The sequence below is a fragment of the Notamacropus eugenii genome, chromosome 4 (assembly GCF_028372415.1).
Source record: "Notamacropus eugenii isolate mMacEug1 chromosome 4, mMacEug1.pri_v2, whole genome shotgun sequence".
NCBI lineage: Eukaryota > Metazoa > Chordata > Mammalia > Diprotodontia > Macropodidae > Notamacropus > Notamacropus eugenii.
The window spans coordinates 61983714-61998115 of NC_092875.1; the positions used below are offsets into that span (position 1 = coordinate 61983714).

General features: G+C 40.6%; 1 protein-coding gene across 3 annotated transcripts in view; it reads left to right on the forward strand.

Moving 5' to 3' along the window:
* The window catches only part of STK11 (serine/threonine kinase 11), a 171773-nt gene that overhangs the window by 89222 nt on the left and 68149 nt on the right, over positions 1 to 14402 (forward strand). For all 3 annotated transcript variants that reach the window (XR_011965506.1, XM_072601371.1, XM_072601372.1), the window contains exons 3-6: positions 2744 to 2833; positions 5514 to 5646; positions 5836 to 5972; positions 9663 to 9790. Coding sequence is in view for 2 of the 3 variants with exons in the window: in XM_072601371.1 (XP_072457472.1) it covers positions 2744 to 2833; positions 5514 to 5646; positions 5836 to 5972; positions 9663 to 9790 (488 nt within the window). In the remaining variant the exon portion in view is untranslated. The remainder of the gene's footprint in view (positions 1 to 2743; positions 2834 to 5513; positions 5647 to 5835; positions 5973 to 9662; positions 9791 to 14402) is intronic.

Here is a 14402-nt window from a genome sequence, read left to right on the forward strand (position 1 = left end):
TTGTTATAGAAGTGTTTTGCATGACTACACCTCAGTGGTAGTGGATGGGGAGGGGGGAGGGATGAGTGTGGAACTCAGAGCTTTAAATATGAATGTTAAAAATTGTTTTTACATGCAAGAATAAGCTGTATAGGCAGTGGGGTATAGAAATCTGTCTTGTCCTACAGGGAAATAGAAGGTAAGGAGATGGGAATAGGGGTCTGTGATAGAAGGGAGGACAGATTGGAGGAAAGGGCAATCAAAATGCTGCTGTCCTGTGATGAGGGAAGCGGAGTTATGGGGACAAATTTGAAATTCACAATTTTGTGGAAGTGGATGTTGAAAATGAAAAAAAAATTTTTTTAAAGTTTTTGGCCCCCATCAAAGAGGAGATCCAGCATGGAGTCCAAGTTAAAAAACGGCTTTCTCATGGATAGTGAGATCTTCCAGAACTCCTTTTTGCAGGTGACATCTTGTTGATTGAATTAAGCTCTTGAAGAGACTTAATAATAACTCGAGAGTTTGGTTTGACCATCTACACAGGAAAAACTAAATAGATGGAAAATCTATGAAACTTATTCATCAGTATATGTACCTGAGAGAGTGTAAATAGACTATAAGTCAGGCCTACAATTAAGTGGAAGGAGAAGAGTGGGCTGGATTGCCTTTGGCATTCACAGTTCTTCTTTAATAACAGAAAGCACACAAACTTTCTACTGTCTCTCTCTTTTGTCAAGTGATCCGCCCATCATTCTTGTTGATCATATTCTTCTCTGACACCCTTTCCATCAATTCTCTTTAATAGCTCCTTATTTGTTATGCATTAAGCCTGTTTAAATCCATTGTGCATCTCTCCATTTTCCTTTGAATAATACTATTTTTCTTTTTCACTTGGAGAGAAATGAAGACATGTAAGGTGGGTGTGAGTAAGCTGTGTGATCACTAAAGATGATGTGTGTCTTTACAGTGTTAATAGAAAATGAGGAATGTCCCAGCAAGTTAGATGGATCTGCTATGCTGAACTTTTGGGAGGAGGTCGAGGAGAAGGGTCACATAGGATGGGGAGATTTGGATGTGTTGTCATCTGCATCATTGTAGCAAACATTGATGAAGTCATAGCTCTATTAGAATAACTACCTTTCTCTTGCTTCTCCCCCAACCCATTCCCCATTTAAAAAATTCTAGCTCTATTTTTTCATTTTCACATTTTCTCTGACAAGTTTAGTCAGTGGTCTGATTGTACAGAGATAGATGATTTGGGAATGACTTCCATATGGGTAAAGGAATTGTTTTTTATCTGCAAATTTAAATCTGTTTAATTCCAAAAGTTGTTTGTTGTTTATCATGTGCATTGCCCCTAACTACTTTTCTTGAAGAGAGCATTTATAACATATAGATAGCAGGCTTATGCATGATTATCAAGCTTTCAAATTCAGTTATTCCTGATCCATAGTTTCTGACTTAATTTTGCTTTCCTCCTTTTTGTCCAACTTTACATTGAAGTTACATGTAAAATTATATGTTAATTTAACTTAGGGGAACTTATCAAGTTTTTTGTAAAATTTCTTTATTTCTTCATTCTCTACAGTAGATGTTGAACTTTTTGCAAATGTTTCTGAGTATGGCAAGACAAAATATCCAGATGTTTGGTAAAGTGACATTTCTGTTGCCTTTGTATGTACTATTAAACTTCAGCTGTTTTTCAAGGAGTATCAGGAACCATGTTTCCATTTAGCTGTATGAACTTCCTTTTGTCTTATTTCTAATATAGAGAGAACATCAAGACTGATATAATTCAGTTCCTTCTGTAGTATTTTTTGTAGAAGTATTAGAAAAAAACTCTAACAGTCCTGGTTCTCCTTTCTATTCCTGACACTGCAGAAGTGACTTGCATACAGCTTTGTATTTGTCTTTCTTCCATAGGTTGCAGTGTCCAAAGAATTTATCCCCAAGTGGCCAACTTATCAGGGATGAGCTAGGCTTCTTTTTGCAAAGCAGTCTATGGAAGAGTTTCTAGCATGGTAGAGAAATCCTGCTACCACTCCACCACAATGAGGCTTTGGCATGTAACGTGGTAGAGAGGGACAAGGCATAGACACAAAGGCACCAAGGGTGGGTTATTTAGAGAAGAGGAGCAGTCAAGAAAAGGAACAGAGCTGAAGTAGGAGGGAGGAATCAAAAGTTGCAGAAATAAGGCCAAAAAAAAAAATAGCAGGTTTTAGTTTTTATGTCCCTGCCCTTAGTACAGTTCACATAGTAAGCACTTAGTAAAGGCTGGTTGATTGGATTTGGCACTTAAGAGGCCACTGTGACTTTGGAGCAGACTCATTAGAGTACATGTGTATATAACTGCATGTGGTTGAGAGAGTCAGTAGAGAGGACATGAAGGTATTGGATATTGAACAGCTTTCTGAAGCTTAACAGTGAAGGGGAGCCACTGGGACAGTAGCTGGATTACCAAGAGAGGTTAAGGGAAAGCTTTTCAGTGTCAGAAAGACAATTCAGTTGAAGATACATGAGAGAAGGCATTACTTGGGAGGGAAGGATCCTCGGAAGAAGCTGTAGAGGATTGGAAACACTTATGTTTTCTTTAGTTGTATTAAAGAAATTTGAATAAGAATTTCTAAGAGATTAGTGAAAGAACAAAAATTCAGTTCTCCTTAGGAGTCCTTGGAGCTAAAATATACCACCATCCCCTCCAGGTGCTTACAGCCTGGGGTTGGTTTGATCTTTTCCCCTTTGTTTTCTTTAACTATGTCCCCACGTATATGGTGATGGAGTACTGTGTGTGTGGGATGCAGGAGATGCTGGACAGCGTTCCAGAGAAAAGATTTCCAGTCTTTCAGGCTCACGGGTAAGTCTGATTTCAATCTCTCTATACCTTGTTGATACTGTTTTTCTGAATTACCTTGACTTTGGCATGTCAGTGAGGCTTCTTGAAGACCAAATTTCCAAGAAGCACATCCTGATCTGGCTATACTTAGTAGGGAGGAATCCCTTCAAGCAAGACCATCTCTTCATTACTGTCCTTGGACCAGGGCTGTAGATTCTCTCAAAGCATCTACTTGTGTCTATTTGTCCTGGAATTCTGGCTATGTTAATTTTTATGTGATATAGTGAGAAGAGCACTGGATTCTGGACTATTTAGAGTAAGAGGACCCAAATTTGAGTCCTAGCTCTACCACCAGATAGCCATGTCTTGGGCAAGTCAACTAAGTCTCAGTTTCCACATCTGTAAAATGAAGTAGCTATACCACATGATTTCACTTGTTCTACTCCTCCCTGTATATGTGTTCTATCCCTCTCAGGAGGCAGGGATAGAAATTCTTGGCTTATTGTGAAGCCCCATCCCCTGCCAAGTTCACCCCATATACTACCCTTTCCTGGGAGGGCAAAGAAAAACTTCATCCTGACACCAATGGGACTTTCCTTCCCTGGTGTTTCTTCATGTAGCTACAATAATCCAGAATAAGAGGAAACTATTTCCATCAAGACCTTCAGTTCAGGCAGCAGCTCTTAGGAATTTAAGAGTCTCACTGATGCAATACTGACCTTTTGACTGGAGGGGTGGCACCAGGAGAATTAAACTTGAACAAAAGATTACAGCACAGACAGTCCCCTTGCTCCCCCCAGTTTTGCTCTAGAACGTGATGGATTGCACTGTCCATGTGTGTGCCCTTTGGCTTCTGCAACCGTAATCCTTGGTATCCTTAGCCTTTGGCAGAGTAATTCTAGGGGAAAAACACCAGTTTCCTTTAATTTTGTGTAAAAGCAAAGGAAAGTCATCATAGGCACATGCCTATGAGAAAAGAAAGGGCAATTGTGGGGGAAATGTTAAAAGCAAGGAGATACTCCCTTTTCTCCTGGGAAACAGAAACCTGTTGACTTTTAGTCCTACTTCTGTATTTCCTAGGGCTATCAACAAAGCCTTCTTCCAGTGTTCTGACTCTAGTACATGAAGTCCTGAAAGAGTTGAAGCAAATGCAGCCTTTAACATAACCATTCCTACCCATTTTCGTCTTTGTTCAAGAAGTTGATGGTTGATAGAGTATTAGCACTAACCTCTCTCCAAGAATGCCTCCTGCTGTCCAGTTTACAGCAGCATCTCCAAGACTGGCCTCTTCCTTATACCCATCTTCTTCCTCTGACAGGAAGTTGGTGAACTTTCTAGGGAACTTCCTGTGACTCACTGTGGGAAGCTGGACTAGAGCCACCTGAGCTTCTTCAAAGCCCCTTGGCAGGGGAATTGTGACCTTAGGCTTTGCCAGGGAAGTCCTTGAGCTTAGGGACTCTCTGAAAACTGACCCCTAGGAAGTTAGAGCCCCCAAGGAGAAAATGACCAATGATGGACTTTGTATTCCCCCAAAATTCTCAGCCATAGAACCTAGGCCAGTTTTATTCTTTTTTGTTCTTTGTGTTTACTATAACCCTACTTGATTTATTGTTTGCTGTTAAAACCCTGTGTGTGCATGCGTGCGCGCGCGCACACACACACACGCACACGCTTGGGCCATGGGGCTTGCGGTTAGACAGAGTCCCTTAAGCGTATTTGGCATAGGAGAGGGAGGAATGGAGATGCTTAGATATTTAGAAGATTTTATTTTCCTTTGTACTTATCAAGGCCAAAGTAGAAAGTGGCTAAATGAGTGTGTACCATTAAAATTTTTTTTTTAGTGAACAAAGAGGTGTTTCCTTACCCCCCCTACTACCACTCATTTTATAGTCATTAGGTATAGACCATGGGCACTAGAAAGGACTATAGGACATAGAACATCAGAGCTGGGAAGTTTCTTCCAAATCATCAGGGTCAACTCCCTTGTTCAGAAGGAGCTCATAGATTTGTAGAATTTGGAACTAGAAGAAACCTTAAAGTTCCTTCACTCTAAGCCCATCATTTTGCAGGTGAAGAAACTGAGGAATTTACCTAAGGTCACACAGAGAGTTAGTTGCAGAAATAGGACTAAAATCCAAGTCTCTTAACTCCCAGTCTAAAATCTGAGATATGAGCATTTGCTCTCTGAAGGTGGCGCAGCTGATTGGCATCAAAGCCAAGGTTGGAGCCCCAGTTTTCATTAATTTCTATTCAGTTTTCCATGAATGTATATGTTCATCCTTCGTTGCCAAAGAAGACCATGCCATCAGAGAAATAATGACATGACTTACACTTGACTTTGTTTTGAGTGAGGGAGGGCTGTGCAGGTCACCAACTTCACTATTCCTCTAGAGCCATCTGAATCCAGTGACCAGATATTCATCAGGATGACTGAAGATGACCTAGGATGAGGCAGTTGGGGTTAAGTGACTTGCCCAAGGTCACACAGCTAGTGAGTGTCAAGTGTCTGAGGTGAGATTTGAACTCACATCCTCCTCACTTCTGCACTGGTGCTCTATCCACTGCACCACCTAGCTACCCTCAGTATTCCATAACACAAGTGTATATAATTGGGGGTCAGATGGGTCTGTTTAACCTTGATCTGAATGTACTTCATTTCCCTGATGCCCTTGTATTCTTTCTGTGCTTTTCATTCTTGCAGGTACTTTTGCCAGCTTATAGATGGGTTAGAATACTTGCATAGCCAAGGAATTGTCCACAAAGATATAAAACCAGGGAACCTGCTACTTACAACCAATGGGACGCTAAAAATATCTGACTTAGGAGTAGCAGAGGTAAGTGTGTGTGTGTGTGTGTGTGTGTGTGTGTGTGTGTGTGTGTGTGTTTCTTTTTGATCTGGTGCCTCCAGGCCTATCCCCATAGAAAGTGGTACCTTTCCCATCACAGTTGTAAAGGTGGTATGCCAGAACCATGTTACTTTGTGAGGAGCTGATTTCTTCTTTTTTTGCTGTTTTCTGGTATAGGCATTGCATCCTTTTGCAGAAGATGATACGTGCAGAACGAGCCAAGGGTCACCAGCATTCCAGCCACCAGAAATAGCCAATGGTTTAGACACCTTTTCCGGCTTCAAAGTGGACATTTGGTCAGCTGGGGTCACGCTGTAAGTGACTTAAGCTTCCCATCACCCAGATAGCAGAAGAGTTCAAACAAGATTGGATGATAGCCTGCCAGGAATGCCATGGAGGGGCTCCCTGCATTGAGTGAGAGGGTGGATCCCATGCCCTTGGAGACTCCCTTCAGCTCAGAGATTGAGCCCATGAACTCAACGTGCTGTTTCTGATAGGAAAATAGGAGGGAGAATTAAAGAAAGGCTGGGAGGACAATTGGCAAGCAAGGAGCTCTCACGTTTGGGCCTCAGAGGATGTAGGGCTGGATGGACCTTTCAGAGTTCGTCCTAGGAGATCTTGTGGACTGTGAGGAGCTAGAGATTCGGAATGTTAAGTTAAAAGTATCTTTCAGATATAGAGAAAAAGGACCTTAGAAATCAAGTTCAACACTCTTATTTAACAGAAGGCCAGATTGAGGCCCAGAAGAGGTGAAGGCACTTACTTGCCCAAGGTAACCCAGCAAACTTGTGGGAAAAGGTGGGATACCTATAAAGGGCCAGGGTCCTCTTTGTGAAGTGTTCTGTTCAAAGAGCAGCTACATTGTATCAAGCATATATATCAGTTGCCCCTACCTCCTTCCCAAGCATTTGATCCTCAGGCCCAGTTAGTCTCATTTGAAGGTGTCCAGTTTGTAGAATGCTGGCTGTGCAATTGGGCCTTGAAGCCTGAGACAGGCTATTGCCTTTCTCATCCCCAGCCAGTACAAGTAAAATGATTAAAGAAGCCTTATCAATATGTTTCACACCCAGCTGAGAAATAAACTAGCTCCTACTTAGGCTTATCAACACAACACACACCACACATCTCTTTATTTAATGTCTGTAGCCCAAAAACCCTGACTGCTTTTTTCACTAACTCAGATGGTGACAGTTGGATAACCAAGACGCACCTTGTTATACTATAATCACTGGGAACTTTAGATTCATTCATACAAGGGCTGGATGAAGAAATCAGATAAGGTGGTAAGGTGTGAAATGAGGGATCTTTGGAACCAGAAGAAACCTTAGAAATCATCCCTCACTTTACATAGAAGAAAAAGGTCTTAAGGTCATATCTATGTCCTTTGCCTCTAAATCTTGTTCTCTTTCCACTGTACCCAAGGGAATTAACCACACTAGTGTGTTACCTTCCGAATTGTCCTTTTGAAGTCCTCAAACTGTGATTCATCCATATCGAGTCATTGTGACTGCTTGAATTTGTGTGTATGATGAGAGAACCTGGTGATATTTGTTGTTATTTTGTTGAGTTATGTGCAACTCGTGAAACCATAGCGTGCCAACATTGGCCATGAAATTTTCTTGGCAGAAATATGGGAATTGTGCGCTATTTCCTTCTCCAGTGGATGAAGGCAAACAAAGGTTAAGTGACTTGCCCAGGGTCACACAGCTAGCTGTTGTCTTAGGTCAAATTTGAACTCAGGTCTTCCTGATTCCAGGTCTAGTGCTCTATTCACTGAGCCACCTAGCTGCCTCTGACTTTTCTAGAAACTACTTATAACTGGCTCCCAAGAGAGTACTGTACTAGTAACAAAGTTATGATGGACAAACATAGATTAAATTCAGAGACTCACTTTGCACTGTCTGCATGTTCCCTAGGGCTTAAAGGATATCAAGGTATTTATTCCTTCAACAGTCATTAGTATTTACTTGTTTTCAAAACACTGTGCTTTTTGCAGGGTGGAAAATCAGTATAGGAATAAGATATTATAGTCTCACACACACATTATACATATACATTATATAGATAACATCTCTGTGTTTGTATAATTTCTATTTAAGTGCATAGGAGGCATACAAGTGCTGTGAGACTGGATTAGGGAGAAATTGAATTCTGTCGCGGGTAAATCAGGGAATGCTTCATAGAAGAGCTGGCACTTTAACAGAATTTTGATGAATGGTTGGAGGGTAGCATTCAAGACATGAGAAACAAATGTGCAATCCAGCAAGCATTTATTTAGCACCTACAGTGTACAAAACGTGCTAGATGCCTGGAATGCAAAAACACAAATACCCTGGAGCTCACATTCTACTTGGAAGACCAATATGTAAACATATAGTGAGATATGTCATCACTTAAGGGGAGGCTCTTAATAATTAGGCTGCCCATAGGAGATGATACATAAGTTCAGCCTTGAAGGAAGGTAGGGGATTTAAAGGTGGAGGTAAGATAGAAATGTTTCCCTAGATCCCATATGCAAAGACTCAGTGCTAGGAAGATGGATTACAGATTTCATTGGATGGCCAATGAGCCCATTTGACTGAAACACAGAATGTGTAAAGTGAAGAGTTCAAATGAAATCTTGAAAGGTAGGCTTCACCCATGTTGTAAAGGGCTTTCAATGCCAAGCAAAGGAGTTTGTTTTTTATTTTAGAGATCATAGGGAACTGTTGAAGGTTCTTGAGCATGAGTGACATCATCTGTGCTTTTTAATATAAAGACTATTTTGAAAGCTCTGTGGTGAATGAATTGAAGAGGGGAGAGACTCCCAGCAGCCTATTGTAATAATGTAGATGTAGCAGAAATAAGGGCTTGAACTGAGGTGGTAACCATGTGAGTGGAGAAAAGGTGATGAATGTGAATATGTTAAAGACAATTTGAGTTGGGAAAATATGAGACATATTTAGTTTGATGGCAGCTGCTTAGTTTTCACATAATGAAGGGAGAAGTAATATATGAGATAAGACTGGAAAGGTAGGTTTATGGTTAGTTATTGAGAACCTTGAATGCTGGGCTAAAGTGCTCTCAGCTTTATTTGATAGGCATTGGTGAGTCTTTGAAGATCTGTGCTGTAGAATTAGTCCCTTAGATCTATGTAAGTTTGTATTAGCAGGACTAATGAGTCAGGGCAGCATAAGGTGAATTGGTTTGGGAGAAGAAGATCTAAGGAGGAGAACAGTTAAAGAGGTATTGTAATAAAATAGGTGAGTATATGTACCATAGGAGGCTGTGGCCGAGAGCCGCACAGTATGGGAGGGAACAAGAATGGGTTTTGTTTGAGTGCATTGAGGGAAATAACCACACAAATGGGGCCATGAATCATATGTAGAAGTAATGAGGGCCTGAATTACAGTAAAGCAGGGACTCATGGTGGTGATGATGACAAAAATAATAGCAGCAAACATTAACAGAGCACTTTAGGTTTGTACAGTGCTTTACTCTATCTCTATAAATATTTTATCCTCATAGATAGTGACTGGGAGGTAGTTGCGATTAGCCCCATTTTACAGATTAGAAAACTAAGACTGAGGGAAATTGATTGACTTGCCCAGGATCACACAGCTAGTAAGTATCTGAGGCTAGATTTGCACTTAGATCTTCCTGAGTGTACCACCTAGTCACTCATGTAAACAATATGGAAGCAATGAGGTAGAGGCTTGGTTGGACAAAGTGCCAGAGAGGTGAGTGGGAAAAGAGAGCTTAACCTGAAGTCTGAATTTGTTCAATGACTTTATTACTTTATATTTAATTTCTTTTGTAGCCCTTTGTGTTTTATGGTATGCATTTAAAAACATTATTCCAAACAAGGATTCATAGTCTTCACAGAACTACCAGCAGGGGTCCAAGGAAGCAAAAAAATACTAACAACCTTTAGAAAATTCCTAGGGCAGGGAAAGGATTATACTTGGGAATTTCACCAGAAAACTTATGTTTTTCTCCCTGTCTTTCTTTCCTTTCAACTCAAGATACAACATTACAACAGGTCTTTACCCATTTGAAGGGGACAACATCTATAAATTATTTGAAAACATCGGGAAAGGAGACTATACGATTCCCGGGGATTGTGGTCCTCCACTCTCTGACCTGCTGAAAGGTAAGGAGACCTGAGATAATGGTGGCTGGGGGACTCCTCTGGAATTATTCTTACCACATTAGCCTTTGACTATACTTTGAGTGAAACAACTCTGGGAGAGGAGAAACCAAACTTTTTGACTTGGCAACTTTATTCAAATGCTCTCTTCCAGGGCCTCACTATGAAAGTGACCTAGGAGTCTCAAAGGCCTAGACCAAGGGGAGTGCAAATTCTGACTTTGAGTACGAGCCTTGTACCATATTGTGGGTCTGTGTGTGGTCTAAGACCAAGGCTAGGTAAGATTGGAGGGACACATCACCAGAATGTTGGCTGTTAAACTTGAGAAGACTCCTTACTGAGGCACCAACAAAGTCAGAGATCCTTGAAATAAGCCAGAGATCCTGACTGATGCTAAGACATTCAAAAAATGGGGTAACTATTCTTAAAATTTGAGAAGAACAAATAGGCAGGGAACTTGAATAGTTCTTCAAAAATTTCTCAACTTTTCCAGGGCTTCTACCTAAGGTGGTGCCAAGAGTTTCCAATCCAGTTCATTTAGTTTCTGCCACCTTCTTGCTGTGATAAGACTTTCTATTTCTATTTCTATTTCTTTCTATTTCTATTTCTATTTCTCACTAAGCTCAGCACCCAACTGTTTTTAGTCCTTTGTCTTCTTATCATAAATACTATATTTTAGGCTCAAACGATAAGAGCCCCTTTACCAAGTCCCAGAAATCATCAGTGCTTTCTTTGGTTACTTCAGAAATTCCTAACGGTCTTTGGAGATGAATGTATACAGAGAATTAGTTTAGGGTCATCTAGAAACATTGCATTCCACTGGAAGGCACTTTCTGGGTCACCTTCTTTGAGACTGGAGGAAATTTTCTGCCTTTAAGTATCATTTACGCCATGCTGGCAACTAGACTTAAGCTTGAGAGTTTCACTGGCCTCTTAGGGGGAAAGTATAAGGCAAAAATAAGAGCCTTTTCAATTGGCTTGGTCAGGATAAGAATAATTAGGGAAGGAAGAAATTGAGAAGGAGCAGCAAAGGCTCTGACACACATTCACTGAATGACCTTGGACAAGTCCCTTCCCCTCTCTTGACATTAGTTTTCTTCTCTAAAATATAGTTTTGGTTATGCTGAATTTTAAAAAGGACATTGACAAACTGGAACATGTCTGAAAGGGTGACCAAGTTGGAGAGAAGATTGAGAACTATGTCCTATAAGAACTGGTTGAAGTACCTTGAATGATTAACCTGAAAAAGAGAGGATTGCCTTCTTCAGATGTTTGAAGGTCTGTGTTGTATAAGAGGATTTAGCCTCGTTCCATTTAACTATAGAGCAGAGGAGTCATACATGCAGCCTGTTACAAACCAGATTCAAATGTAATTGGGAAATGAAGAATGAAAATATGGTAGAACCTAGATGATGGTAATATGTGGTTTTCTGTTTGAGTTTGACACCCCTGCTCTAGAAGACAGAACCAGAAGCAGAGGGTAGCAGTTGTAGAAAAGAAGATTTGGGCTTGAGATAAAGAAAAACTTTTAGCCATCCAAACTCTGTGGTGCTATGACTTAGAATTGTACAGAGTGAAATGGTCACCTTCAGGAAGGGGGAAGGGAGGAAGACAAGCATTTCTTAAGCGCCGATGTGTCAGCCTCTGTGCTAAAGTGCTTTATGTTGCCTTCGATCCACACAACAGTCTGTGAGATAGGTGCTGTTATAGGTGTTACTGTTATTTGATAGTTGAGAAAACAGAGGTTGATGGAATTTAAGTGACTTGCTAGTGTCTGCTGCAGAATTTTTGTATTTAAGTCTTTTTTCCCCTCCCTTCCCCTTATTCCCTCCTCCCTCCCTGAGACGGCATACAATCTTATATAGCTTCTACACGTACATTCCTATTAAATAAATGTTGCATAGAAGAATTAAGCTGAATGGGAGAAACCATAAAACAAAATAGAACCTAATACAAAAGAAAATGATCTGTTTCTATTTGCTATCCAATTCCATTATTTAGGTCTTTCTTCCTCCAGTCCTCCTACACTCCCTAACTGGTGTGGTGCCTTCCCCATAGCAAGGCTGGTTGACTGCTTAGTGGTGCTGTTTCAGAGCGACTTAGCTGCCTTCTGGGGCCCTGCCCACTCTGGGACTCTGGGCTACATTTTATCTCAAAGCCCATGTTGGGGAAACAGGAGCAGAAGGGCTGGCTCCTTGAAGGAGTGACTTCTCTTCAGCCTCGACCCCTACTTTGGTTATATTGTTCAGCCTTCACTTGGAATTTTTTTACTCATTGTAAACTCTTTATTTGGATTCTGTAACTTGATATAATAAGTATTGAGTGTGACCTATCAGGGTAATAATGCACTATACCAGGCCTCAGTTAAACACAAATTGTTTTTCTTTCTTTTTTGTTGTTATTCTTGATATTCATCACCAACCTCAGATCATTCTGAGCTTTCATACTTCTGACCCTAATCTTATAGGTCTGTTAGTACTTGGTGTTCCTTACTGGTCTTTAGGTATCATCTTCTTCTATGCCCATCTTTTGAAAATTTCAGTTGGTTGATGAGTTCTCAGTGTGTCTCCATCAGTCTCTTTAGGTTGCTCTCCCTTTTGTTCTTTACTTCAGTCATTTATGTCTTCAGAATGTCATTCTTGAGAACTTCCCTGTCCTTTTGGCCTGGTTTCCCATGTAGACTTTTGAAAGAAGATGGTTCTACTTAGCCTTTCTAGACTCTTTGAAAACTACTTTTCCCAAATCTAGGGTTCCTTCCAACTAAGCTCAGCTTTTCTCTTCTTCTCTATCAAGAGGCCCTCTTACGATGGAATGGTCACTTCCCCCCAGACACCCATTATTTTAACTTCAGCAAACAATTCCTACTTTTTGGTTCAGAGAAGCATCTCTCTCAGTGATTCTTCCTCCTCCTGAAAAAAAAGGCATTCCATTATCCCGTTGTGTAATTTAACTTTATCTCAGATGTTTGCACACTATTGAGAAGACAAATGAGGAATAGTAGGACTTAGTTCTTAGTGAGTGATTAGAGATTTGTTTGTTTGGGAGGGAGGGGTTCTTTTACACATAATACTACGGACTCTTTCTCTGAAGATCAAGGAAAAAATATTTTTTAATTTGGTTCCTGTTCAGCGAAGAGAAATCATATGCAGTAAGGGTTGTTTTTTTGTTCCAGGGCAGTCCAACAATTCTTTAAGATTTTGGCTAGATGTCACAGGATGCATGAGGGGTGTTTGGGGAAGAAAAATGAAGTACTTGAGTCAGTCCTAGTTAAGGAAATACCACACACACACACATTCTCTCTCTCTCTCTCTCTCTCTCTCTCTCTCTCTCTCTCTCTCTCACCCTTTGGAAGTCTCGTGTGTTTCTGCTGTTCTTCTTTTCCCCTACTTAAGGAACATAAGATTGAATCGTGCATTAGATAAACATTTGCACCGTGCTTTCGTTAGGGTGGATTCGATGATACATAAAACCTTTCCCCTCAACAAGTAAAAGTTGTAAGACATGTGCATGGATACGTTTTGGAATGTAAAATGCTGAAGAAAAATTGAGAGTTATAAATAATAGTCATACCTGACATTTGTATAGCACTTTAAAATTTGCAAAAGATTTTGCCCATTAACTAATTTTGAGCCTCACAATAATCCTGTGAGGTAGGTACTGCAAGGACTGTTATTCCCATTTTATAGATGAGAAAATCTAGATTCTAGTGACATAAGAGTCTGAGATAGAATAGAAACCCTGATCTTCCTGACTTCAAGCCTAGTACTTGTTTTGTCACCATGTGATGGACAGAAAAGCCTAGGCTCTGGTGTGCAGTGGAAAGAATACCAGAGAATTAAAGGGCCTCACTTTACCTCCTTTGCTAGTCTACTATATCTGGGTGATTGCGTAAGTCATTTAACTTCTTGTCTGAGGGATCTGATGTACGTTCTCTTTCTAAATCCTATGATATAAAACTTCGGAGGCAGCAAATAATTTAGCATGGCTGGAATTAGAGTATATGTGCTGAGAAGAGAATAGTGGGAGATCCAAGTCCAGATTTCTAAACTGGCATCACATTGTGGAGAAAGGCTACTTTATTCCTGGAGAAAGACTATTTTGCTTTTCAGGCCTTAAAATCTAGCGTTCAGCAAGAAATTAGGATCCCATTGAACTCAACTAAATCAAGGGCTTATATGCTCCTTAGTAGCTCTGAGGAGAGCAGAGTTGGTTTTGCAAGTGTTTTAACCTAATCTTTTCTCTGTTGCATGTCCAGAAGGGTGCAGTAGGTGGTGCTCTCTGCACTTACTATCAATTCCCCAGGATTTCCCAAAGGGATATTCCAGGGAAGTTTGGCCTGTGGCAGATGGTACTTTTCCTCCCATGATTTAGCTGTGCTTTTACAAACTGACCTCCTTCATCCCCAGCATGCCTAGCCACCAAGTGGTTAATTCAGTACCTTTTCAGGTTCTTTGGCAAAAATTTCTAGCTTTCCTTTGGCAAGCCTGAACTATTTCATAAATAGTTGCATGAGCCTATGCCAGAAATAGCTCTGTGCTGGGTTATCGACCAAAACATTGCTGGCAGAGAGAAGAATATAATTTAAGTCTCTAAGATAATGGCCAGTTTCATAGTC